Here is a 24,753-nt window from a genome sequence, read left to right as displayed (position 1 = left end):
AAATATAGAACCTGTCCTATTCTTGTTCATAATTACAGCACGGACTCTTCCATAGAAGCCTATGGGCGCTTCCGTAAATACGGACAGCTATTGATGTGCATCTGTAAACCGTTCATATTTACGGAAGCGTTGCTATGCAACATGCTGGTGATATCGTTTGCAGCCACCCTCTTTTTTTTTTACGGATACCGTTCCATGTATTCGGATGCAATACAGATGACTACGGATCCGTATTTACATATAGATGAAAATATGGTCGTGTGCATGGGGCCTTAGGCCCGTAATCACAACCCGCGGGCACAAACGACGGCCACAGCCCATAAAACGCAAAGGATAGGACATGTCCTATGTTTTGTGGTACAGTTCTACGACACGGACTCCTATCTGTAGCGATACGGAAAGGTGACGGCGACCAATGGAAGTGGATGGGCTGTAATTACGGTCCGCAATTACGTATAATATTTACGGTCATGTACATGGGGCCTTAGGCTGTGTTTACATGTTGCATTGGCACAATTTTGCCAAAATTGCAGGAATACCGCTCCATTTTTTTGCAATTACATCAGAATCTAGACCAAAAACACAAATAGACTGCGGAGTGTGAACACAGGCCAAAGGCTAAGATGCCGAATGTTAATTAATGATGGCTATGTCTCTCAGCAGTAAAAATAGAGCCCCCAGACTGCATTATTGCCACCGATATGAATCTGATATTCCCAGCCATCATGGCATGTTGGGACTTGTAGTTCCTCAACTGCTGGTTAGGGGCCATGGCTCATACTAATAGGAATCAATGAACTCAGTAAAATCCCCGGGCTGGCCGCCCCTCCTCCCAGCCTGAATTCAACTTGTGACAATGAAAATTTCCCAACCACAAAGCTTCCTCATTTACGTGCAGCTTTGTGTTTGTGTCTCCCAGGACATGCCCTCCTCTCCGGCCTGACAATCCTATGGCACACGATCCTCGCCCATCTCCCCTCCTCGTCTCCTCCCACAGGGCAGGAAAACAGCAGAGAGGAAGTTGTGCTGCTGAGAAACCTCAGGACTCCAGGTCAGTAACACTTCTCTGATATTGTCGCTCTATTTTCTGGTGTTGTATTTTACCGGTGACCGCTGCATCACAATACGGCGTCTTAAAGCCCACATTTATCATCTCCGCTGGGTTTTGGAGCTATATAACCACTCCCAGCTGCTTGTACTTAATGCCGATCCAGCCCGATCGATACAGATCTGTGTATGAGTCTTCGAACACCTCTGTTTAGTCATGGCGGATGATGTACCTGGTATATAGCGTTATCCGTCGACAGCTGCTCTCTTAGTGCATATGTTATTTCGTACCACGTACCGCCATAAAAATATTTAATCTCACTGTCTATTCGTTATTATTTATCGGTGCTTTTTATTTTATATTCAACGACTTTCGCAGACGCGAAGATGGGCTCTCTTTTCCGAGGAGAGGAGATGTGCCTGGCGCAGTTATTTCTCCAGTCTGGTTGTGAATACCAGTCTGTAAGTGAGCTGGGTGAGCTTGGACTGGTGGAGTTTCGAGACGTAAGTATATTGTGTAATGTGTATGTAATGGCTCTTCCTGTCTCCGTCCTAGTTCCTGTCAGTGTCGCTTTATGGCAGGGTGAGTCTGGTGTCGTAAAACCTGGTCACCACACACAGAGGAGCGGTTGCCATTAGCAACCAAACAAGTTAAAGTTGTCGCTTTTCCAAAGCCGTGATCTTCCTTGCTTCATCCCTCACAATTTAGTGTATATATATATATATATAGGTTATATATTGAGCAGCCTGTGGATCTGCGAGGAAATGCCCCATAGGATAATTTCTGATGATAAAATTATATAGAGGAATTGTTACCGAAGCAATTTTCAAAATTATTTCTAATATTTTGATTATATTATACGCAGAAACCAGTAAATGCGGCACTGTCACTCGGCAGTATTTTGGTCAGTATTTTGATCAGTGTGTGTAAGATAATTCCTGAAGTGGATCCAAAACACGGAAGAGGTAGAAATGTTTCCATTTGGCCCCATGCACACGACCGTATAAATCGTCCGTAATTACGGACCCATTCGCTTCTATTGGCCACGGACACCTTCCCGTATATTTGCGTCCGGGCCATAGAATTGTTATGAAAATTATGGAACATGTCCGTTCTTTTGCTTTTTACGGGCCGTGCTCCTTTATATCGGCCGAAAATGCGGGTGGCTGACTGCGGCTGGCAGTGCCTGTAATGGTGGACTGTGAGTGATTACAGTGCATGAGCCCTTAGGCCTTATTCTCACGGCCGTGTTCGGCTCATGAGATGCGGACTGTATGTCAGCCGCATTTCCCGGACCGAACACCGTTCAGTGAGCCGAACTCCTAGCATCGTAGTCATCCGTGATTCTGTTTGTCACTGCCTCCCCGCATTGAAAACATGATTACAGTACGGGCCAGTATTCCCGCGGGGAGGCAGGGACACCCAGCGTCATAGATAACTATGCTTATAGGAGTGCGGCTCCTGAACTGTGGTCGGCCTGGGAAATGAGGACTACGAACACGGCCATGTGAATAAGCCCACTGTTTCTCTGTGTAGGTTTCACTCCTGGTTTGGGCTTACAAATACTGATGCAAAATACTGCTCTGTGAACGTGACCTTCGGGGTATATTCACATGTACTGTTTTGGTTTTTCTTGCAGTTTGGCTAAATGCCATTGTAATAAATGGGACTTTATGAAATGCGTCCGAGAAGAACACATTTCCTATGGCAAGCTCAGTCATGGTTAAGTTGAATGATTTTCCCAGTTAGAGAGAAAAAAACCTCACTGAGGGTCTGACTTTTGCATGGCATATTTCTACTAATGAGCCAATTTTAGTTCTGCTGCTGAAATTATTCACAATGAGACTCCAGAAACCAATTAGATGGCATATACTTTGGTGGTAACCCTATAGGAGGGTGCCGAGGTAGCAGTAAAAACCCGGGCGTTGATGTCTGAGAGGTCCAAAAGGCCCCTCTGCCACATTAGAAGACACCGGTATTATAAATGGTACAGCCCGCTACAGATTTCGCACTGGGTCGTAGGAGATTCACACTATGGGGGGAATTTATTAAGACTGTCGTTTCTTTCGGCTGAACTGGGCGGCATTTCTAAAAAGAAAAAAACACGTAGTCCGCGCTCCTCTTCTTCCCTCTTCGACTCCTTCATCCTTCTAGCGCCACTCATACTAGAACGTGACTCCGAGAAGCATCGGAGCCTTATGCGACACAAAACGTCATCAGTGCTGCGTTGCATATAACGTCCCGATGCTGGCCGGCGTCAGCTCCTTGTATAAGCGGCGCTGGAGTGATGAGGGAGCCAAAGGGGAGAAGAGGAGCGGTTCAATGTGTATAATCTTTTATTTTGTTTATTTAACTGTCTAATGTAATTGGCGTTCTGGTAATAGTCTGGTCGGGGGTGGCAAAGTAGGGGCCCAGCGCAGGCGTATACTTTGCTATAACCTATAGAGTGAAATCTACGCCAGCCAGGGGCTAGTTTATGCCAGTTTTTTGGCAGAAATTATAATAAATTCGTTGGGCCGTGGAAGCCAAGCACTCTTTCCACAAAAGTAGCAAAGGACAAAAATTGCGACTTCTGTACCAGAAAACTGGCGTTGAAAGATTGGTAAGTTACCCCCTATGCCTCTGGTTGGTAGGGAAGACACAGGAGCAGTGTCAGGAGATGAGGGAATGGGGAGGCAAGCAGGAAGGAATAGTTAGGCCCCATGCACTCGACCGTAAAATCGCCCATATTTACGGTCCGTAATTAAGGGCCCATTTGTTTCTACGGCCGACTGACACCTTCCCGTATATTTATGGGAAAGTGTCTGTGCCGTAGAAAGTTGCTGGAAAAAATAGGACTATTTTTTATTTTATTTTACGGAACGTGCTCCTATACTTTATAATGGGAGCATGGCCCTTAAAAAGGGACGGCTGTCCGCGGCCGGCCGTGCCCGTAGTTACGGGCACGTTCGTATGCATGGTGCCATAGCTAGCGTATGTGGATGTGCTCATCCTACGAGTGACTGTGACTGAAGACACATCTGCATGTGATGGCGGTAGCAGTAAGATTGAAGAATTAAAAATAAACTAACAAAAAGTCAAGGTCGCACCGATCCATGTAGGGTAATGCCCTCCGGTTCCTGATGATAATACATATCTGGAAATAATCGGGTCCTGTTTCAGAATTTCATCGCTTTTTTATCTTTTAGCTCAATCAGAATGTTAACGCCTTCCAGCGTCGCTATGTGTCGGAGATCAGACGTTGCGATGACATGGAGACAACTTTTGGTGAGTTTCTAGGACTTCGACTGTCAAGTAATTCCGCGCTAATTTGGGGCACGATGGGTTTTATGGTATTTCCATTTATCTCAGGATACCTAGAACAGGAACTGCGCAATGCCGGCATGAAGATACCGCTCTCCTCAGCATCTCCACCTGCCCCTTCACCCAAAGATGCACTGATGATACAAGAGGAATCTGAGCAACTGGCCAATGAGCTAAGAGAGGTCTCTGGCAACAGACAGACTCTGCGGGAACGTCTACGTGAGCTCCGGGAATACGCCAATATCCTACGGGAAAGTCAGAGGTTCACAGGGCCACTGGTGAGTGCCTCGGACATGGTCTTGTCATTTTCAACATTCTTCTTACAATAAATTTTGAAATTACTTCCGGATAGCTTCCTATTATACAGAAGGGTCTAACTAGAAGAACAACCAAAATAAATATATGAAAGATCCTTTAATGTACATACAGGGCAATCCCGTGGTTAATGCTACTCCCTCTAACCTACTCGGTGCCCACTACATCACTCCTGCCCCCTGCACTGAACTATTCCACGTCCTCCTCTCATGAAGCCCCTTACCCTCACCCTAATAACATGTAATTGGTGTACGCGGCATGAAACGCACGTGGTTTACCACAAATTGTCAAGTTTGGGCGCACACACATGGTTTTTATGTGCATTACCTGTACTTGCTGTGTGACTAAAAAAACGGCATTGCAAAACCGTGGCAATTTGGTTATTGCCGCACAGTCGTACGTGTATGGGCACACTTAGGCCATGTTTAGGATGTGATAAGGAAATAGGTTCAAATTCTGCGTCTAAATCCTCATTAAATCTGCCGATATTTTACATCCAATGCAAGTGAACTGGGTATTTTATACCCATTTACGTGCTGCGGAAAAAAATTGGAGTAATGACCGTGCATCAGATTTTAATATTTTGGATTACAATGGGGCCAATCCACATGCAGATCCGCGGCAGAGATGTCAGCCTGGATTTCTGCTGCGGATTCTTTTCTAAATAGACATCGGATTTGCCTATGGCATATCCTGTACTTGAGAACATAGTCTTAAAGTGCCCGTGCACGTGGTGGTGGTGGTGTGCCGTGCGGCCGAGGACCCAGATGCATAACTAAATGTAAATGTTTTGACAGTGAATTGCTATTTTAAAGGGGTTTTCCACGATCGGACAGCTGCTGACCTTTCCACTGGATAGGTCATCAGTATATGATCCGTGCGGGTCAGACACCCGGATCCCGCACCGATCAACTGCTCCGGTGGCCTATGGGCACCAGACATCCATGCCGGGAAGCAGATGGCTCCAGTCACGGCATAGTTGCCCAGCTGCAGTATTCAAGTGAATAGGAGGAGAGCTGCAGTTCTGTCGAACGGCCGATATGCAATGTTAAATGTTATGGGTACTAGATTTTTGTAGATGGGCCGTTGATCCAGAGACTTATTCTGATTGCCGGGTTTAGAGTCTGAATTTTTTCCCTCCTCTCTTTTGCCACCACCCCTTTCCTCTTCTACTTTATACCCCCAAGCTATTTGAAAGTCTTATCTATATCCAACACATTCTTAACTCTTTGGACTCTGCAGAAGTCAACCTTCTGGGCCCCAAGTCAAAAAGTCAATTCTCCGTCCACTTGAACTTCTTCGTTTTACACTGTTGACCACCTTCTGCACTCCTGGTATTTGGAACACTAAAATCTCTGGTTTTCTTCTTACCACTCAGACTGGTCCTTCAAAGTCTCCTACAATGGTGTACCCTCTCCACTGACCTTTTCCTCCTGTCTCATAACCTCTTCCTATGCATGGCTACAGGATTTCGCCTTCATAGCACCTACTCTCTGGAACTTTTTCCCATTTTAGATCCCCCAAAATCCGCAAAAAAGTATATAGCCACTCAGAATTAGTCTCTTATAATTGCCTATCCGTCTTCTTCTTTCTTGTGTTTTTTATGTATCCGTTGTATGTAGTGACCCTCCACCCCTGCTAGAGATTTTGGATAGTCTAAAAAGGCCAATTTAGACTATTTTCTAGTGCTTTCGAGTGACCCAAACGAGGTTGACGGATGCCGACAGAAAAAAGTTGATCTGCCGTGTTGGATTTTTTTTGTTTGTTGTCAGGTTCAGTCCTTGGAAAGTTGTTTATGCCAAATTACAGTTCTTCATCCCATCAATAGATGCCTAGACCAGGCTACAGGTCAAGGCAGTGATCGGTCAACTTTTTATGGCATTTCGACAACCTACACAGACCAACCATGAATGACAAATCGTTCAGAAAACGGGCGTCTGAGATCGCTAATGTGTGGGCAACTTTAGGTTAAAAACCCACTGGGACAGTGATCTCTTCCCCCTCACGTATATAACATTTCAGAATTATTTTGGAGTTTGCCTGTAAATTGGATAACTCTAAGCCAGTCATTGACTCTTTTTACGCTATTGTCTTGATTGATTACGTGAATATGACTTTTTTTATAGCCAGAGTCTGAGTCCTGGAGAGAAAGGGCTGATACTGACCCCTTGATTGACCCTACAGTATCCTCCAGACAGGACCTCCGAGTTAGGTGAGTTATTGGGTCCTTCTTAGTGGTGACTTAGTCTGCGGCACTGAATAGAAAAAAAAAAAATCTTCTCTATTAATGCCCAATAATTACATTAATATTTTATTATTGGGACCAGTTGGGGTCCCTTTTTTTTTTTTAGAATTAGGGTGCCGGTGCACATAGCAGTAATATGCTGGGTGCCGTTCTATAACTAATTGCCACGGGTGTTCTTGGATTTACAGGTGTTTTCAGTGATCGCTAGAATCGCTGCAAAATTGCAACATTCTTGTTTAAAAAAATCCTAAGACCCCATGCACACGCTGCAGATTTTGTTGCAGAAATGTCTGCGAATACAAATCAGTTTCATTCATCTGAATGGTGTTCTTTCTGCAGTAAGCACAAAATCTGCATTGTGTGCATGGGGTCTGTAATCTTTTTTAAACAAAAATGTTGGAGGGTGGCTTCACACACAGCATTTATTTTATTTATTTTTTGAAAAACAGCGCAGTTTTTGTGGCAATTTTTTATTCAGTTTTTTTAGCCAAAGCCAGTAGTGGATTAAAAAGGAATGGGAAACATAAAGCAAGGACTTCTACTTCTCCTTCCTGCAGGATCCACTTCTGGCTGTGGCTCTAAAAAAATGGTGTGTGTGTGAAACTACCCTTAGGCCAGGATCACACACACAATTTTGATGCAATTTTTGGTGCAACCTGGTGATCCTGGCCTTCGTGTCTATTCACGTTGCGGTCAAATTGCCGCTAATGGACCGCACCATATGAATAGTCCCTTAAACGAGTTCCAGTTTTATATTCTATAAAGCTTAAAGTGACCTTTATAAGGGCAGCAATGTATGGCGACAGGTCCACTCTCCTATTAGCCAAAAGGGCTGTGGTGTTTGGCTAATAGGAGCTATCAAAGAATACACCGGACTTCTAGTTATGAGTCCGGTCTAATCATAAGGGCCGCACTACCCCCGCACTCAGATACACAGCAGCCAGCAGTCAGTCAATCACCCCAAGAGGGGGATGGGGAGGCGGAGGAGCGCTCCCCTCATGAATATACCGGATTCATAACCATGAGTCCAGTGTATTCTTTGATTGCTCCTATTAGCCAAACGGCACAATTATTTTTGGGCCGTTTGCGCTAATAGGAGAGTGGACCTGCGCCATACTTTGTTGCCCTTCTATATCGTCTGATTACCGATCCGCTTTAATGAGCACACTCTCTCTAAACTTTTCAAAAGTGGATGCGGTTAACAGAAAGGGGGTCATCGGACCGCCAGATTTAATAATAATTACGATAGAAATTAGCGTAAATTGTAGTGCAAATTGCCACCTGCTCACAGCAGGCGTAGATTACAATTACTTCGTTAGTACCGCCTAAAATGTGCCAAATTACCACAACGCACTTAATAAATCTCCCCCAAAGTATATTAGAAAGTTGTAGAACTCTTCATTTATAGTGATTAAGCTATTACACACCAGCACGAATCCCGTATGGCAGTGCGTCCTCTAGTACGGTCTCATACAGCCAACGTGCTTTGCCGTACAGGCTTTGTCAGATTCTGTGTATACTGATATATTCTCTCCTAGAATCAATGGTGTTAAGAAAAAAAAAACTGGATTGAGCGTGCCACAATTTTTTTTTTTTTCTGTGGGATTTTTACAGAAACCAAGAAAATACTGTGTGCCTCCATATGAGATCATATAGAGATACAGTAGAGTCCTCGTGCCCCTCTATGGAAACCCTATTACAGCTCCGTACAAAACGGAGCCATAATACTGCGATTTGATGCATTTTTTAATGTAATTGCGGAAAAATTGCAACCGCATCGAAAAACGCATCAAATTGCGGTAAAAACACATGCAATTTTCTGACTCGGTTTTAACCGCTCCCCAACCGCAATGTCTGAATACACCTCCAGGGCAAAAATGTTTTGTGAAACGCAATTACGAAAGTCTCTGCAAAGAAAAAACCACAAAAAACAATTGAACATGGTAGATATTCGTGTTCCTTTTATCCCTAGTTATAACCAGGTAAATACTGGAGGATTTGTTTGCTTTAATCCAGACTTCCTGTCAGTCTGATTACGACTATTTATTTAATTGGAGCGATTTCTATTGTTTTAACACCCTACAGCGTTTGTAAATGTTTGTACATCTGGAGCATAAAATCTGGGCTTTAACCTCTTAGCTGCCATACATCTTGGCCGAATATGTTTTTCATTTTCCAGCACAGAGTTCGCCCATGCCGGTTACATCACTGCCAGATAAATAGTTAACCTGCCAGTCAGGTGCTGGATTTTTGTTATCAGTGGTTCCCTATTAATGGTTTGTGAAATCCATTTTTGGTTTTTTTATAAAAATGTCTGTCAGGGTGTTTGGTGCAACTTTCTAAATACTTTTTATTAAAAATTATTTTTACTTTTTGAGATACAGCTGCTTTGTTTCCTGTATACAGAGCGGCTGTATCGTGAGCTGAGACCTGAATCCGTCAGTTCAGCGGCACTAACGGGTTCAGTGTCAGGGAGACACGCGGGATCGAGCTGATACCGATCACATCTAAGGTCATAACTTAAACGTGATCGATAACAGGTGGATCCAGCGTGTTCGAGACACGCGGAACCCTGAATCCGTCAGTCCCGCTGATCTGACGGATTCAAGTTTTAGCACTAGATACAGCTGCTCTGTATACAGAAAACAAAGCGGCTGTATCTCAAAAAGTAAAAATCATTTTTAATAAAAAAGTGTTTAGAAAGTTGCACCAAACACCCTGCGGACAGCCACTCGAATTTTTGGCTCGTGCGCCCATACAAAGTATGGGAGCACGGCCCGTAAAAAGCAAAAGAACAGACATGTTCCATAATATGCGGTACACTTCTACGGCCCGGACGCCTTCCTGTAAATATACAGGAAGGTGTCAGTAGTCAATAGAAGTGAATGAGTTCGTAATTGTGGACGGTAATTACGGTCTGCGATTACGGACGATTTTTACGGTCGTGTGCATGGGGCCTTAGAGCGTGGATGACTAAAACTAATAAAAAACACGACTGCTAAATTGAACATCCTGTGTCCCGTGTCATGTGATCACTTGAAGTGAATCCGTTATATCAGAACCCTTATACATGAGTTGGGGCACTATAGTATGTAGGTCGGTTCGATTTGGAGGTTTTATTACTAATTTATATTAAAAAAAATTATGCTCCTTTCCAACATTTGCGTTCAGTTTTATGGCTGGAGTCATTCACCCATGGCGTATGAATTCCTTTGAACGTCTGTTATGGCGAGCCTGCAGAGGATACCTGATTGTCAACTTTGTGGAGATGTCGGAACCTATGGAGGACCTGGTAACGGTGAGTTGCTGTTAACATGCGTGGGCCCCAATGGACCGATGATGATCAATTCTGCCGAATTAACGGTTACGATTGATTGAACTTTGGAGAAGATGTGGTGTTTCCTTTCGTATGTGATGACCAAATGTATTGCCGATAATCGATGCATGACAAGGACGACATACGGCATGTACAAGGTTAACTGGAAATGCACGCAACACCTGACTACTCTTCTGTTTTTGAAACAGGGGGAGAGTGTAACACAGATTATATTCCTAATTTCCTACTGGGGGGAAAGAATAGGAGAGAAGATTAAGAAGATTGCAAACTGGTGAGTGAACAAAACCATACCAGCGGCTTACCGGGTACCGGCAATGTTTCCTGCCATCTCGTGTGTTTCACATCCTTTTTTTTTTTTCTCTTAGTTTCCACTGTCACCTTTACCCGTACGCGGAGGACGAAACAATCAGACTGGAAACTCTGAAAGATCTCTTAGTGCGGATCCAAGACATGCAAAAGGTGAATCTGAGAAGTCGCTAAGTTCTCCTGCCCCTTAGGGATGTCATGATAACACAATTTGGACTTTGATACCGATACTTTGTGTAGTATTTCGATTTTCAACACCAAAACGATACTTTGCCAACAGTAATAAAAAAAAAAATAAGTTCTTCCATTTTCTGATGTGAGGCGCGAGGCGTGATTAATTTTGAACCTCCACGTGCCGCACATTAATAGTAATTAACCCCCTCCTGTTTCTTAGTCATAATGGACAACATTGGGTTAATGTGTGAGGTACATGAAGGGGTTAATTACTATTAATGTGAGGCACGTGGAGGTTAAATTCATCATCACACCTCGCGCCTCATATTAATAAGTGAAAGAAAGAAGTTTTATTTTTTTACAGCGTACACATCATAAATGGATCAAAAAAATTGTTGTGCAGGTTATTACGGCCGCGCCAATACCGATTTATGTGTGTATTTTATGTATTGAGACTTATTTTAATGTTTATTGTAGAAACTGTTTGTCTATTTTTTTTCATTTCACATTACTTTATGTTTTTACTTTTTTATATTTAAACTTTAATGTCCTGGCATATATCTATATACTGATAGTACACAGGCAGTTGTTAGGACATACCTCAGTATGCCCTAACAGGAAATATGGTAGACAGCCCTGGGGTCCTTCAATGGACCCTGAGGTCCTGTCTGCCCATATATGGCGTGTCCCTCAATCGCGTCACAGGGATTCCTGTGATGCGATCCAAGGGGCATCTCCCCTTCTCATTTTCCCCTGAATGCTGCAGTCGGCTTTGATCGCAGCATTCAGGGGAATAGCGGCGGAGATGAGAGTTTTTTCTCATCTCCGCCGTTACACCGCGACTGTGTAATACAGCCATTGCCCCGGTCCTGACAACAAGCGAACGCGGTCAGCATGAGGTGATGCGGCCGGCGCTGCGCTAATGAGCGGCGGCACGGGCACTGAAGACAGAACATGGGGGTGTTTTGCATTGCGATCGCCATGTTCTGTCTTTAGTGCCGGCAATCATTAGTGCAGCGCTGGCCACATCACCTCATGCTGACCGCGCGCACTTGTCAGGACTCCGGAGCCGGGCAATGGCTTTATTACACATGTATTACACAGCCGCAGCCCCGCTCTGACTACATTCATGTGTTACTATACTAAGCTGTGCGGCCGCAGCCCCGCTCTGACTACATTCATGTGTTACTATACTGAGCTTGGCGGCCGCACAACTTCGTATCGAAATACATGAAATAACGGTATCGAACCGTTTGAGGATGCACAGTATCGAAGTTTCGATGCATCGTGCATCCCTAGGGCAAATATTCAACTTCTTTCCCGACATCTCATTCCCACTCGACATGTTTGCTTTCCCTACCAATCAATGCCAAGCACACCTCCTTGTAGATAGCGACACACAGCCCCCAAACAAATAATTAAAAAAATTGTACTCCCCAAGCCCCATTTCCGCGATGAACACGACAGCTCCACAGCCTCCTCAGCAGCCTATGAGATGGGATCCTTGCATAAGCCGGCGGGATCCATTGACGTCATCGCGCTGGCCTGCGCAGGGCTCATGTCCCAGCGCCTTAGCAGAGCAGGTAGTTAGCACCTTGCTCTGCCATAGTATTCAATTGTATCTAAGGATACAGATACAATTGAATGTGGCTGTCGCCAGGGTACCTGGATGCCCGGTGTAGGTGACGTCACTGGGAATGAGGGGGCCCGTGCCGCCTAGCACATTATGGGTCGGGCGGCATGGGCACCCTCATGTCACGGGCCCTGTAGCAGCCGCTATAGTAGCATTTCTGTGGCGCCCCCCACTCCCTTCCCTCCTAACTGCGCCGAGGGCACATGCCTCGCCTGGCATGACTAGCAATGCCCCTGGTTTATAAGACTTTCTGTAATCATACTAGCAGTCCTATAGAAATCTGGCAGAGAACCGGGGCTCGATAAATGCTAGTTAGCCCCTGAAGACGTCACATAAACGTTTGTCAAGTATGTTGTGTGTACGCTAGGAAAGCTCCAAGGGTAACTAGTGGGAGCGCTGAGCCGCTTTGTTTCTGTTCAGCTTTTTCCGGAGCCGATGTAGCAGTGTACATAGACTTTGTATTGAGCCCATATACCGCTACATTGATTTCCGGAAAAGGGGAATAGAAACGAAGCGGCTCAGAGCTCACACGAGCCCTTCTGCCGCTTCGTTTTAGCGATTGATGGGGACCCCACCAATCAAAACTTCTGACATGTCACTATGATTGTCAGAAGTTTGTTGAACGTTCAGTTGCCCTTTAACATGTCCATAGGGCTCCACTAGCCCGAATGGGGCTAAAAAAGTGTCCTTTTGGCCTCTCTCTGGCCGGTTTACACTGGCATAGTTTCTTTTGGTATGGAATAACGTAGTAGTTTACGCTATTTAATCCAATAGGATCCAGCAAAAAAAAAGTATAGTTTTAAAAAAAAAAAAAAAAACGTATATCAATGAATGGATTTTTAGTAAAAAATGTTTACATAAAAAGAAATATCAAACATACGCAGTTACAAAAATTCTCACATTATAGTAAGTGTAAGGCACCGGTGTGTAGCGTCCTCTGACATCGAGCTCTAGTTGGTATATATTACATAGTTTATTCTGACTGGATTTAAGGCATGGGATGGAGGCAAGATGAGATGCAGTTCCAGGATGAACAATCGGGTACCACGAGACCGATCTAAAATAATACTGTTCATAGTAAAGACCCAAAGAAAATAAGAAAAGACACAAAAGGTAGAAGAATAAAGAATACATTATCAGGGTACAAGTCATAAATAGCATTCCACAGGATAGGTCATCAGTATATGATCGGTGGGGGTCCAAAACCTGGACCATGCACGATCAGCTGTTGCGGGGCGCCCGAAGAAGAAGCTTCCAGTCGCAGTATAGGAGCAGAGCTGTGGTAACCCAGCACGGCTGCTGTACAGTGACTGGACCATCTTCTTCTGGCACCAAACACTTCACAGATTCCTGGAGGCGGTCGGAGCAGCTGATCAGTGCGGGGTCCGGGTGTCCTACTGATTATTTACTGATCCGTATGAAAAGCAGCCCCGAACCTGGACAACCCCTTTAATAATGAAGGTTTACGTTTAAGATGAGATTCCATGGGTGACATATGCCACTGTATGGCATCCATTAAACGTATAAATTATGAGTTTTTCAATAGCGTATCCGTCAAAAACGTGATGTGAATGGGGCCTTAAAATCTATACTGCAGTGTTTTTTGGGATGGCAATTTAAAAAAATATATATAAATGTCATGGTTTCTGTTTCGGCCATTCTATTCCTGCCATTAGTGTATATAGGTGTAACCTTAGAGTAACGGCCTTTTACACGGGCCAATTATCGGGCAAACGAGCGTTCACCGATCATAGCCGTGTGTAAACAGGGAAACGATCAGCCGAGGAAAGAGAAAACGCTCGTTCATCGGCTGATTATTTCATTTGTGCTGCAGGAGATATTATCCTTGGTGTGTAAACAGGGAGACGCGCTGCCGACATGATAGAAATGTATGAGGACGGGTGATCGGAGTAATGATTGCTCGTCCCTATGCATAACCGATCCTTGTGAAAGGAGCAAACGAGCGCCGGTCAACGAGCTGTCATTGATCGGCGCTTGTTTACACGACCCCTGGTGGGCTGTGTTAGAGTACCCTAAAGAATGCAGTCTTTTGGTAAATCATGTACCTGTTCCCCTGGACAGATGTCACGCAGAGCCCATTATGAGAGAATAGCTGGAACTTGGCTTTGCATAGTAGCAGGAATTGCTCTGAATACAGGGGCGTACGAGCTCCCGGGCCGTGATGAGCACAATGATGGGTATCTGGATTAGAGCTTTGGGAGATTGACGATGTATAAAATAAGAGTGAGTGGGATAGATGTCCTTTAACTACAGAATTGATGTGTCCAATTGCAGCTCATGTGTTATATATGTCGTATTTTGGAGTTACCTCCTTAACGTTTCTGTTTTGTCTGCCACAGGTGCTGTCCCAAACGGAGGGGTACCTGACGCAAGTGCTTAGTCGGGCTGCTTCGGTTTTGCATCCTTGGAGAGTGAGCGTGAGGAAGATGAAGCACATCTATCAGATTCTGAACTTGTGCAGCGTGCGGGAGCGATGTCTCATAGGTGAAGTGTGGTGTCCAGTGGCTGATCTGCCCATACTCCAGGGGGCGCTAGCTCGAGCATCGGTGAGACTACTTGGATTTTCTGGTTCTGTAAAACTATATTTCTTAAAGGGAATGTGTCGCTAGAAAAATAATATTTTTATTTTTTTTGTTAAACTGTTAGTATATAAAGGATTACACATTGTTCTAATGTTTTTACATTTTTCACGTGTCAGGAAATATTATAAATTAGATTCTAATTTATAACATTTCCATGTGCTGGTCACTAGAGGGAGCAATTCCCAAAATTGCAGCATTGGCATGTGGTAAAGCAACCACATTGCTTTATACTACAAAATTGGAGAAGACACACTCGCTCTAGTGAGCTCACAGAATCCCCCCTCCTTTATCCTGGCTAGTGCCAGGAGAAAGGAGGGGATTGAATGTTCAAACCTCCTACACTACGTGCCGCCATTTTTTGAGCGAATGCACAGTGTAGGAGGAATAGATACAGTGGTAATCACACAGTATAACACGAACATACACACACATCACATACACAAACATAACTTACCTGCTCCTGCCGCTGCCTCCGCTCCTAGTCCTTGCTTCTGAACATATGGACGGAAGCCGCGACCGGAAGTAGTGCCGGATGTCGCTCTGCCGAAGACCTAAATTTTGGACTGTGTGGGAGCGGCGCATGCGCTGTTCCCACATAGACGGCGTACACTATAGTGAATGGAACGGCTCCCGTTGTCATTCTCTATGGGGTTGGATGTGCCGTATTCCATCTCTGTATGTGTCGTTAATCGACACATACAGAGATGAAAAAAAAATGGCAGCCCCCATAGAGAAGTAAAAGAGAGAAAAAAGTACAACACAAAAACACAAATAAATAAAATTTACTTTAATGACATAAAAGCAATAACATATATATATATATATATATATATATATATATATATATATAAAAAAAATCGTGACACCTTCTTTAAAGCACTTTTCCACCCAAAACTTAAAATTAAAGTTTGACCGGAGATCAGCGAAGTATTTTCCCTCTCCAGTCATACTAATAGGGGCGCAGGAAGCAGAGATTTGGGCATCTTAGTAAATACTTGTATCATCCATAAAATAATGATTCTGAAACCTGTTTTCTTAGAATTCTGCGTTGTACCGTTCCTCTGTTATTCCTCCTAGAAATGTATAAATAAATTGACAACTGGGTGTGACCATTCCCCTTGTCAAAGAGGCGTGTCCCTACAGTCTCACACTGTCAGCACTGATTGGACAGTGTCAGTCTGTGTAAGGACACCCCCCCCCAACTAGTAACACCCAATAGTCAATTTATTCATAATTTTCTAGGAAGAATAATAGAGGAATGGCACAACATAGAGTTCTAAGAAAAGATGCTTCCCAATTGTTGTTTAATGACCAATACAAATATTTACTACAATAGACATGTCAGGAGAGGTGACCGGTCCTCTTTAAAGGGGTTATGCGGGGCCCAAAAATTATTAACCTGTAGTCCCTGCAGTATGTGATACACTCGCTAATATACATTCCGGTCCCCCGTCGCGCTGATTCTGAGATTTTCATAGATTTTTCTAGCGCTGCCGGGAGACTGGAAGTCTAGTTGCACAGTCTTCTTTGATGACGATATGACTCTTCTTCACGTGACCGCACCCGCTGTACTCTGTGTAATCGCTGTACTACTGCTCCTTTTTGTATATAGAGTACAGCGGGGTGGGTCACAAGAACAGGAGTCGTATCGTCATCACAGGTCGCTGTGCAACTAGACTTCCGGTCGCCCAGCAGCGCTATAAAAACCTATGTAAATCTCAGCATCAGTGCGATGTGGGACCGGAATATATATTAGCGAGTGTACCACATACTGCAGGGACTACACTGATAGCAATTCTTGGTCCCCGCATAACCCCTTCAACCCCAGTTTATATAGCCTATTAGTGGGCCCCCCCTTTTACCCGGTGAGAAGAGCCACTGGAAAGCCGCCATTTACAAATCTATGTAAGTTTTTATATTCGTATTATTCAGAATTCTATTGTTATGGGTCCGTTTAGTGCCTTAGCCCCTGGTCAGATTCTATTATCTCTGATCCAGCACTCGTTCTGGTTGTATTTTGTTTGCATTGATTACTTGAGTATCGATAGATGACACCAAGCGTGGTCTTCTAGGTGCACAATGATGGGGGTGGAGAATCGTTCTGTCACCGGATTCCCTGTTCTGTCAGTCCTCCCACCTTAATTCGCACCAACAAGTTCACCTCTGGATTTCAAGGTATTGTGGATGCATACGGTGTAGCCAGTTACCAAGAAGTCAACCCTGGTGAGTATACTTCATTGATTCGATTTATAGGTTCGTTGTTTTAACCCCTTAACGCACCATGACGTAACTGTACGTCATGGTGAGCAGTAAGTTCGCGCACCTTGACGTACAGTTACGGCAGTGCTTTGACAGTTAACCGCCGCGCGGCGCTACACCGCAGCGGCGGTTAACTGTGCAGGGTGTCAGCCCTGCTCTCCCCGTTGCCGATCAGCGGCTTGTCGCCGCTGATATCGGCAGTTAACCCCTTAATTGCGGCGCTCGATTTTGAACGCCACAATTAAGGTCTTTAGCGCCGATCGGCAGCCCCCATGTGAAATCACGGGGGCTGGCGATCGTACCCATGGCAACCGGACGCCAGACAATGGCTTCCGGGTTGCCATGTACAGAAGCCTATGAGGACCACCCCGAGGGTGGTCGTCGTAGGCTTCCTGTCAGTGTGACTGTCTCGTCACAATGACAGTTGAAATGCATTACACTACGTGTGTAGTGTAATGTATTCCAGCAGCGATCAGAGCTGCAAGTCTAAGTGTCCCCTAGTGGGACAAGTGAAAAAAGTAAAAAAAAGAATAAAAATGTTTTAAAAAAAGTGTAAAAATAAAAGTTATAAGTGATATAAACAAGAACTGCTTTTTTTCCTATAATAAGTCTTTCATTATAGGAAAAAAAATGAACACGTAAAAAAAAAGTACACATATTTGGTATCACCGCGTTCGTAACGACCCCAACTATAAAACTATAATATTATTTTTCCCGCACAGTGAACCACGCAAAAAAAACAAACTAAAAACAATGCCAGAATCACTATTTTTTGGTCACCACCCCATACAAAATATGTAATAAAAAGTGATCAAAAAGTTGCATGTACGCCAAAATAGTACCCATACAAACTACAACCCGTCCCGCAAAAAACAAGCCCTTACACAGCTTTTTGGACTGAAAAATAAAAAAGTTATGGCTCTCAGAATATGGTGACACAGAAAATACATTTATTTTCTAAATAAGTTATTTTATTGCTCAAACGCTGCAAAACATAAAAAACCCTATATACATCTGGTATCGCCGTAATCGTACCGACCCGCAGAATAAAGCATAATAGTCATTTATAGCCCAGGGTAAACGCCGTCAAAAATAAATAAAAATCATTGTCAGAATTGATGGTTTTTGGTCACCTGGCTTGCCGAAAAATTGAATAAAAAGTGATCAACAAAATCGCATGTACCCCAAAATGGTACCAATGAAAATTACAGATTGTCCCGCAACAAATAAGCCCTCACACGGCTCCAGTGGTGAAAAAATAAAAAAAGTTCCGGCTCCCAGATTATGGCGATGCAAAATGTACAGAGTGTTCCAAAAGTGGATAAGATCGGGCACCATTTATCAGTGCGACACTGGCCACATATCTGTGGGTTATTTATTTACCCCATTATTATACCCTCTTATTATGCCCCTGATGTACTCTGCCCAGCCTACATGTGCCCCAACATTATAAACTGAAATACCAGCAAAACGCCAGAGCTACTACCAAGCAAAATATGCGCTCCAAAAGCCAAATGGCGTCCCTCCCTTCTGAGCCCTACAGCGTGCCCAAACAGCCGTTTATGTCCACCGATATGGCATCGTACCAAAAAATGGTACCAATAAAAACGACAGCTCGTCCCGCAAAAAATAAGCCCCCACACCGCTCTATTGACAGAAAAATAAAAAAGTAGTGGCTCTTGGAAAGCGGGGAGGAAAAACTAAAAAGCAAAACATGAATCAGTTCGTAAAGGGTTAATTACTTTCTAATGAAAAAACATTTATGACCACATGTGGGGTATAGCCGTACTCGGGAGAAATTGCTTTACAAACGTTGGGGTGCATTTTCTCATTTATCCTTTGTGAAATTGAAAAAATTCAACATTTTAGTGGAAATAATGTTGATATTAATTTTCACGGCCTAATTCTAATAAATTCTGCAAAAGACGTGTGGGGCCTAAATGCTCACTATACCCCTAGATAGATTCCTTAAGTGGTGTAGTTTCCCAAATGGGGTTACTTTTGGGGGGCTTCCACTGTTTCGGTCTCTCAGGGGCTTTGCAAATTCGACATGACACCCAAAAACATTCCAGCTAAATTTGAGCTCCAAAAGCCAAATAGCGCTCCTTCCCTTCTAAGCCCCGGTGTGGGTCCAAACAGTAGTTTATTACCACATATGGGGTATTTACGTAATCAGGAGAAATTGTTTTACAAATGTTGGGGCGCTTTTTCTCCTTTATTCCCTGTAAAAATTAAAAATGGCTACCTTTTTTCAGAAAAAAAGTAGATTTTCATCTTCACATACTAATTCAAATAAATTTAGCAAAAAAACTGTGGGTTCAAAATGCTAACTATACCCATAGATAAATTCCTTGAGGGGTATAGTTTCCAAAATGGGGTCACTATTGGGGGGTTTCCACGGTTTTCTTCCCTCCAGTGCATTGCAAACGCGACACGGCACTGAAAACTATTCCAGCAAAATCAGAAATCCAAAATCCAAATGGTGCTCCTTCTCTTCTGAGGCCTGCTGTGGGTCCAAACAGCAATTTATTACCACATATGGGGTATTGCTATAATCGGAAGACATTGCTTTACATATGTTGGGGTGTTTTTTCTACTTTATTCCTTGTAAAAATTTAAAATTTCCTAATTTTTTCACAAAAAAAGTAGATTTTCACCTTCACATACTAATTCAAATAAATTTAGCAAAAAAACTGTGGGTTCAAAATGCTAACTATACCCATAGATAAATTCCTTGAGGGGTATAGTTTCCAAAATGGGGTCACTTTTGGGGTGTTTCCACTGTTTTGGCAGCACAAGGCCTCCTCACACCTGACATGGTACCTAAAATATATTCTAATAAAATAGAGGCCCAAAATCCACTAGGTGCTCCTTTGCTTCTGAGGCCTGTGTTTCAGTCCATGACCGCGCTAGGGCCACATGTGGGGTATTTCTAAAAACTGCAGGATCTGGGCAATAAATATTGAGTTGCATTTCTTGGGTAAAACCTTCTGTGGTACAGAAAAAATTTATTACAAATGAATTTTTGAAGAAAAAAAATGAAATTTGTAAATTTCACCTCTACTTTGCTTTAATTCCTGTGAAACGCCTAAAGGGCTAAAATACTTTGTGAATGCTGTTTTGAATACTTTGATGGGTGCAGTTTTCAAAATGGGGTGATTTATGGTGACTTTCTAATATATAAGGCCCTCAAAGCCACTTCAGAACTGAACTGGTCCCTGAAAAAATAGCCTTTTGAAATTTTCTTGAAAATGTGAGAAATTGCTGCTAAAGTTCTAAGCCTTGTGATGTCATAGAAAAATAAAAGAATGTTCAAAAAATGACGCAAACATAAAGTAGACATATGGGAAATATAAACTAGTATGTGTTTTGTGTGGTATTACTATCTGTTTTACAAGTAAATACATTAAAATTTAGAAAAATGCTAATTTTTGCTAATTTTCTCTAAATCTTGGCGTTTCTTACAAATAAATATTGAATTTAATGACAAAATTTTTTCAGTATCATAAAGTACAACATGTCACGAGAAAACAATCCCAGAATCGCTTGGATAGGTAAAAGCATTCTGGAGTTATTACCACATAAAGTGACACATGTCAGATTTGCAAAAATGGGGCTGGTCCTGAAGGCCAAAATAGGCTTAGACACTAAGGGGTTAAAGGGAATTTTTATATTCCCTTTTATTTATGTTTCTTATCGAGACTTTGTTATATATACTTAAAGAGAACCTTTCACCTCCCCATACACGTGCAGCTGAGTGCCGCATGTAATGGGGAGGGCTGCAAAAACCCTGGGGCACTTTACGTTTTTTCTACCTCCCTCCATTATTTAGATATCGGTGCCGTTATATTTGGCACCCGATATTTAAATAACCCCCTTAACAGTCAACGGGGCGTGTACTGGCAAGGGGGCGTGTTACTATGGCTGTGACACTGTCCAATCAGATATGGACAGTGTTACAGCAAAAGCAAGCAGAGTGTGTGCGCGCGCTCTCTCACTCTTCAGCTTTGAAGATCAGTCTTCTGCCGAACTGGCAAGGGGGCGTGTCTCTGATACGGACAGTGTTAGAGCTGTGGAGAGGAGAGCGCGCATGCGCACTCTCATCTCTTAAGCTCTTGTGAGAGATCAGTCTTGTACTCACTTTTGATGTAACACTGTCCATATCTGATTGGACAGTGTCACAGCCACAGTAACACGCCCCCTTGACAGTACACACCCCGTTGACAGTTCAGGGGGTTATTTAAATATTGGGCGCCAAATATAACTGCACTGATATCTAAATAACGGAGATAGGTAGAAAAAAAATGTAAAGTGCCCCAGGGTTTGTGCAGCCCTCCCCATTACATGCTGCTATCAGCTACACATGTATGGGGAGGTGAAAGGTTCTCTTTAATGGCTGTACTGACCGATCCTGATGTGTGCTCTGGAAATCTAGTCACTAAAAAAATGACTTTTTTTCCTCTTTTTGACTTCTGCCTAAATTATTTATTTAGTGAAGGTTCCTCTTCATCTTCTTTCAGCTCTCTACACAATTATAACATTCCCGTTCCTCTTTGCTGTGATGTTCGGAGACATAGGCCATGGACTTCTCATGTTCCTATTTGCCCTTTGGTTGGTTCTTGGTGAGAACAACCCAAAACTTAAAAACTCTGAGAATGAGGTAAGAGGAAGAAACATGGAAGGTGGGCACAGTCTTGTAGAGATCTTATTTGTCGTGAACCGATCTTCTCTCTTCCCAGATTTTTTCCATGTGCTTTGGCGGTCGTTACTTAGTCCTTTTGATGGGACTGTTATCTATATACACCGGGTTCGTGTACAATGAGTGCTTTAGCCGAGCAACTGTTATTTTCCCGTCTAGCTGGAGTGTAGCTGCAATGGCAAAGGACAAGAGCTGGACGTAAGTAGACAATTTTTTGTTATCTGTCCGTTCCCAAGTGTCTGTGCTGCTTATAACCATATTTCTCTAAATCATAGGCGTGAGTTCTTGTCTAAATCCGTGGCTGCTCCGCTGGATCCCAACATTACGGATGTTTTCACCGCAGTTTACCCTTTTGGCATCGATCCGGTGAGATCGTCTCCCTTGTACCTCCTTTATTAACTCCTTAACGCCGAAGGACGGATATATCCGTCCTCAGCAGCTGCTAGTTCGCGCAGGAGGACGGATATATCCGTCCTGTGATGGCGTGGGTACTGAGACTGTACCCACGCGATCAGCGGCAGGAGCACGGCTGTTATACACAGCCTGGCTCCTGCTGCAACTGCCGGAATCGAAGCGCGCTCCGATTCCGGCAGTTTAACCCATTAAATGCCGCTGTCAATAGTGACAGCGGCATCTAATGTGTTTGACAGAGGGGGGAGCTCCCTCTGTCACCCGATCGGCGTCCCCGCAAACAAATCGCGGGTCGCCGTCGGGTTTCCATGACAGCCGGGGGTCTAACAAAGACCCCCAGGTCTGTCTTCAGCATCTGCCTGTTAGGCGATGCCAGTGGCATGACCTAATAGGTTGCCTGTCAGTTTTACACTGACAGGCAATAATGCTTTGGTATACTAAGTATACCAAAGCATTATATATGCGATCAACAGATCGCATAGTGAAGTGTCCTGATGGGACTTAAAAAAAAAATGACAATCAGTTAAATAAAGTTTGTGAAAAAAAATAAAATAAAAATTACAGTCAAAGTCAAATAAAACTACTTTTTTGGTCCAAAAAGTGGTTTTATTTAGTAAAACTGTCAAAACAAATCACACATACACATATATGGTATCCCCGCGATCGTAACAACTTGACCAATAAAATGAACACATTAATTAAACCGCCGGATGAACGGCGTCCAAAGAAAACGCAAAAAACAACAGCAAAATTCTCTCTTTTCTCCCATTCCCCCCATAAAAAATAAAATAAAAGTTAAAGAGGCTCTGTCACCAGATTTTGCAACCCCTATCTGCTATTGCAGCAGATAGGCGCTGCAATGTAGATTACAGTAACGTTTTTATTTTAAAAAAACGAGCATTTTTGGCCAAGTTATGACCATTTTTGTAGTTATGCAAATGAAGCTTGCAAAAGTCCAAGTGGGTGTGTTTAAAAGTACAAGTCCAAGTGGGCGTGTATTATGTGCGTACATCGGGGCGTGTTTAATACTTTCACTAGCTGGGCGCTCTGATGAGAAGTAACATCCTCTTCTCTTCAGAACGCCCAGCTTGTGACAGTGCAGATCTGTAACGTCACTCACAGGTCCTGCATCGTGACGGCCACATCGGCACCAGAGGCTACAGTTGATTCTGCAGCAGCATCAGCGTTTGCAGGTAAGTCGATCTTACCTGCAAACGCTGATGCTCTGCAGAATCAACTGTAGCCTCTGGTGCCGATGTGGCCGTCACGATGCAGGACCTGTGAGTGACGTCACAGATCTGCACTGTCACAAGCTGGGCGTTCTGAAGAGAAGAGGATGTTACTTCTCATCAGAGCGCCCAGCTAGTGAAAGTATTAAAAACGCCCCGATGTACGCACATAATACACGCCCACTTGGACTTGTACTTTTAAACACACCCACTTGGACTTTTGCAAGCCTCATTTGCATAACTACAAAAATGGTCATAACTTGGCCAAAAATGCTCGTTTTTTTAAAATAAAAACGTTACTGTAATCTACATTGCAGCGCCTATCTGCTGCAATAGCAGATAGGGGTTGCAAAATCTGGTGACAGAGCCTCTTTAATCTATAAGTCCTATGTACCCCAAAATAGTACTAATGAAAACTACACATTGTCCCGCAAAAATCAAGCCCACATACGACCACATCGACGGAAAAATAAAAACGTTACGTCTCTTGGAATGCGACGATGCAAAAACAAGTAATTTTTTTCTAAAAGGCTTTTTATTGTGCAAACGTAGGAAAACATATAAAACCCTTACACATTTGGTATCCCTGTAATCGTGCCGACCCATAGAATAAAGTTAACATGTTATTTACGCTGCATATTAAACGGCGTAAATTTATAACGTGAAAATTAATGCTGGAATAGCTGCTTATTTTCAATTCTCTCCTAAAATAAAGTTAATAAAAGTTAATCAATATGTTATAAGCATCTAAAAATCGTACAATTACAAAATACAACTCGTCCCGCAAAAAACAAGCCCTTATACGGCTATGTCGACGGAATAAAAAAAAAGTTACGACTCTTGGAATGCGACCGTGAAAAAACAAAAAATAATCCTTGGTCATTAACGTGCAAAATGGCCCGGTCATTAAGGGGTTAAAAGCTATATACACCTTTGCAACCATTTTGCTCCAATGACTGAAGGAGATATTCTACCTACATCACCCCCACCAATATACTAAGGCCACGTTGCCGCGGTACACTCCATGACCACCCCTACAAATCCAATTGTTGCAGAGGGGTCCCCTTTCCCATTTGGGCCCATTCTTTTTGACGTGTATTGTCACAATAATGATAACGTTGGTTGCAAAGGGTTACATTAATGATGCCTTTATCATCATGTAAATTGTAGAAAAACCTATATTGTGATGTC

The 24,753-nt window shown here is 43.3% G+C and overlaps 1 protein-coding gene across 1 annotated transcript in view; it reads left to right on the top strand.

Annotated features, from left to right (window-relative positions):
- The first annotated feature begins 947 nt into the window (after nt 1-947).
- The window catches only part of TCIRG1 (T cell immune regulator 1, ATPase H+ transporting V0 subunit a3), a 35,116-nt gene continuing 11,310 nt past the window's right edge, over nt 948-24,753 (top strand). Inside the window, exons 1-13 of the mRNA XM_075841928.1 lie at nt 948-1,051; nt 1,427-1,551; nt 4,237-4,315; nt 4,400-4,629; nt 6,793-6,878; nt 10,083-10,209; nt 10,437-10,519; nt 10,614-10,707; nt 14,722-14,928; nt 17,037-17,187; nt 21,744-21,883; nt 21,963-22,120; nt 22,198-22,288. Coding sequence (XP_075698043.1) covers nt 1,435-1,551; nt 4,237-4,315; nt 4,400-4,629; nt 6,793-6,878; nt 10,083-10,209; nt 10,437-10,519; nt 10,614-10,707; nt 14,722-14,928; nt 17,037-17,187; nt 21,744-21,883; nt 21,963-22,120; nt 22,198-22,288 — 1,563 coding nt within the window. The 5' untranslated portion in view covers nt 948-1,051; nt 1,427-1,434. The remainder of the gene's footprint in view (nt 1,052-1,426; nt 1,552-4,236; nt 4,316-4,399; nt 4,630-6,792; nt 6,879-10,082; nt 10,210-10,436; nt 10,520-10,613; nt 10,708-14,721; nt 14,929-17,036; nt 17,188-21,743; nt 21,884-21,962; nt 22,121-22,197; nt 22,289-24,753) is intronic.

The sequence above is a fragment of the Rhinoderma darwinii genome, chromosome 11 (assembly GCF_050947455.1).
Source record: "Rhinoderma darwinii isolate aRhiDar2 chromosome 11, aRhiDar2.hap1, whole genome shotgun sequence".
In the NCBI taxonomy this organism is placed as follows: domain Eukaryota; kingdom Metazoa; phylum Chordata; class Amphibia; order Anura; family Rhinodermatidae; genus Rhinoderma; species Rhinoderma darwinii.
Note: the sequence above shows the minus strand (reverse complement) of the source record. Positions and strands in the feature narration are given on the sequence as shown.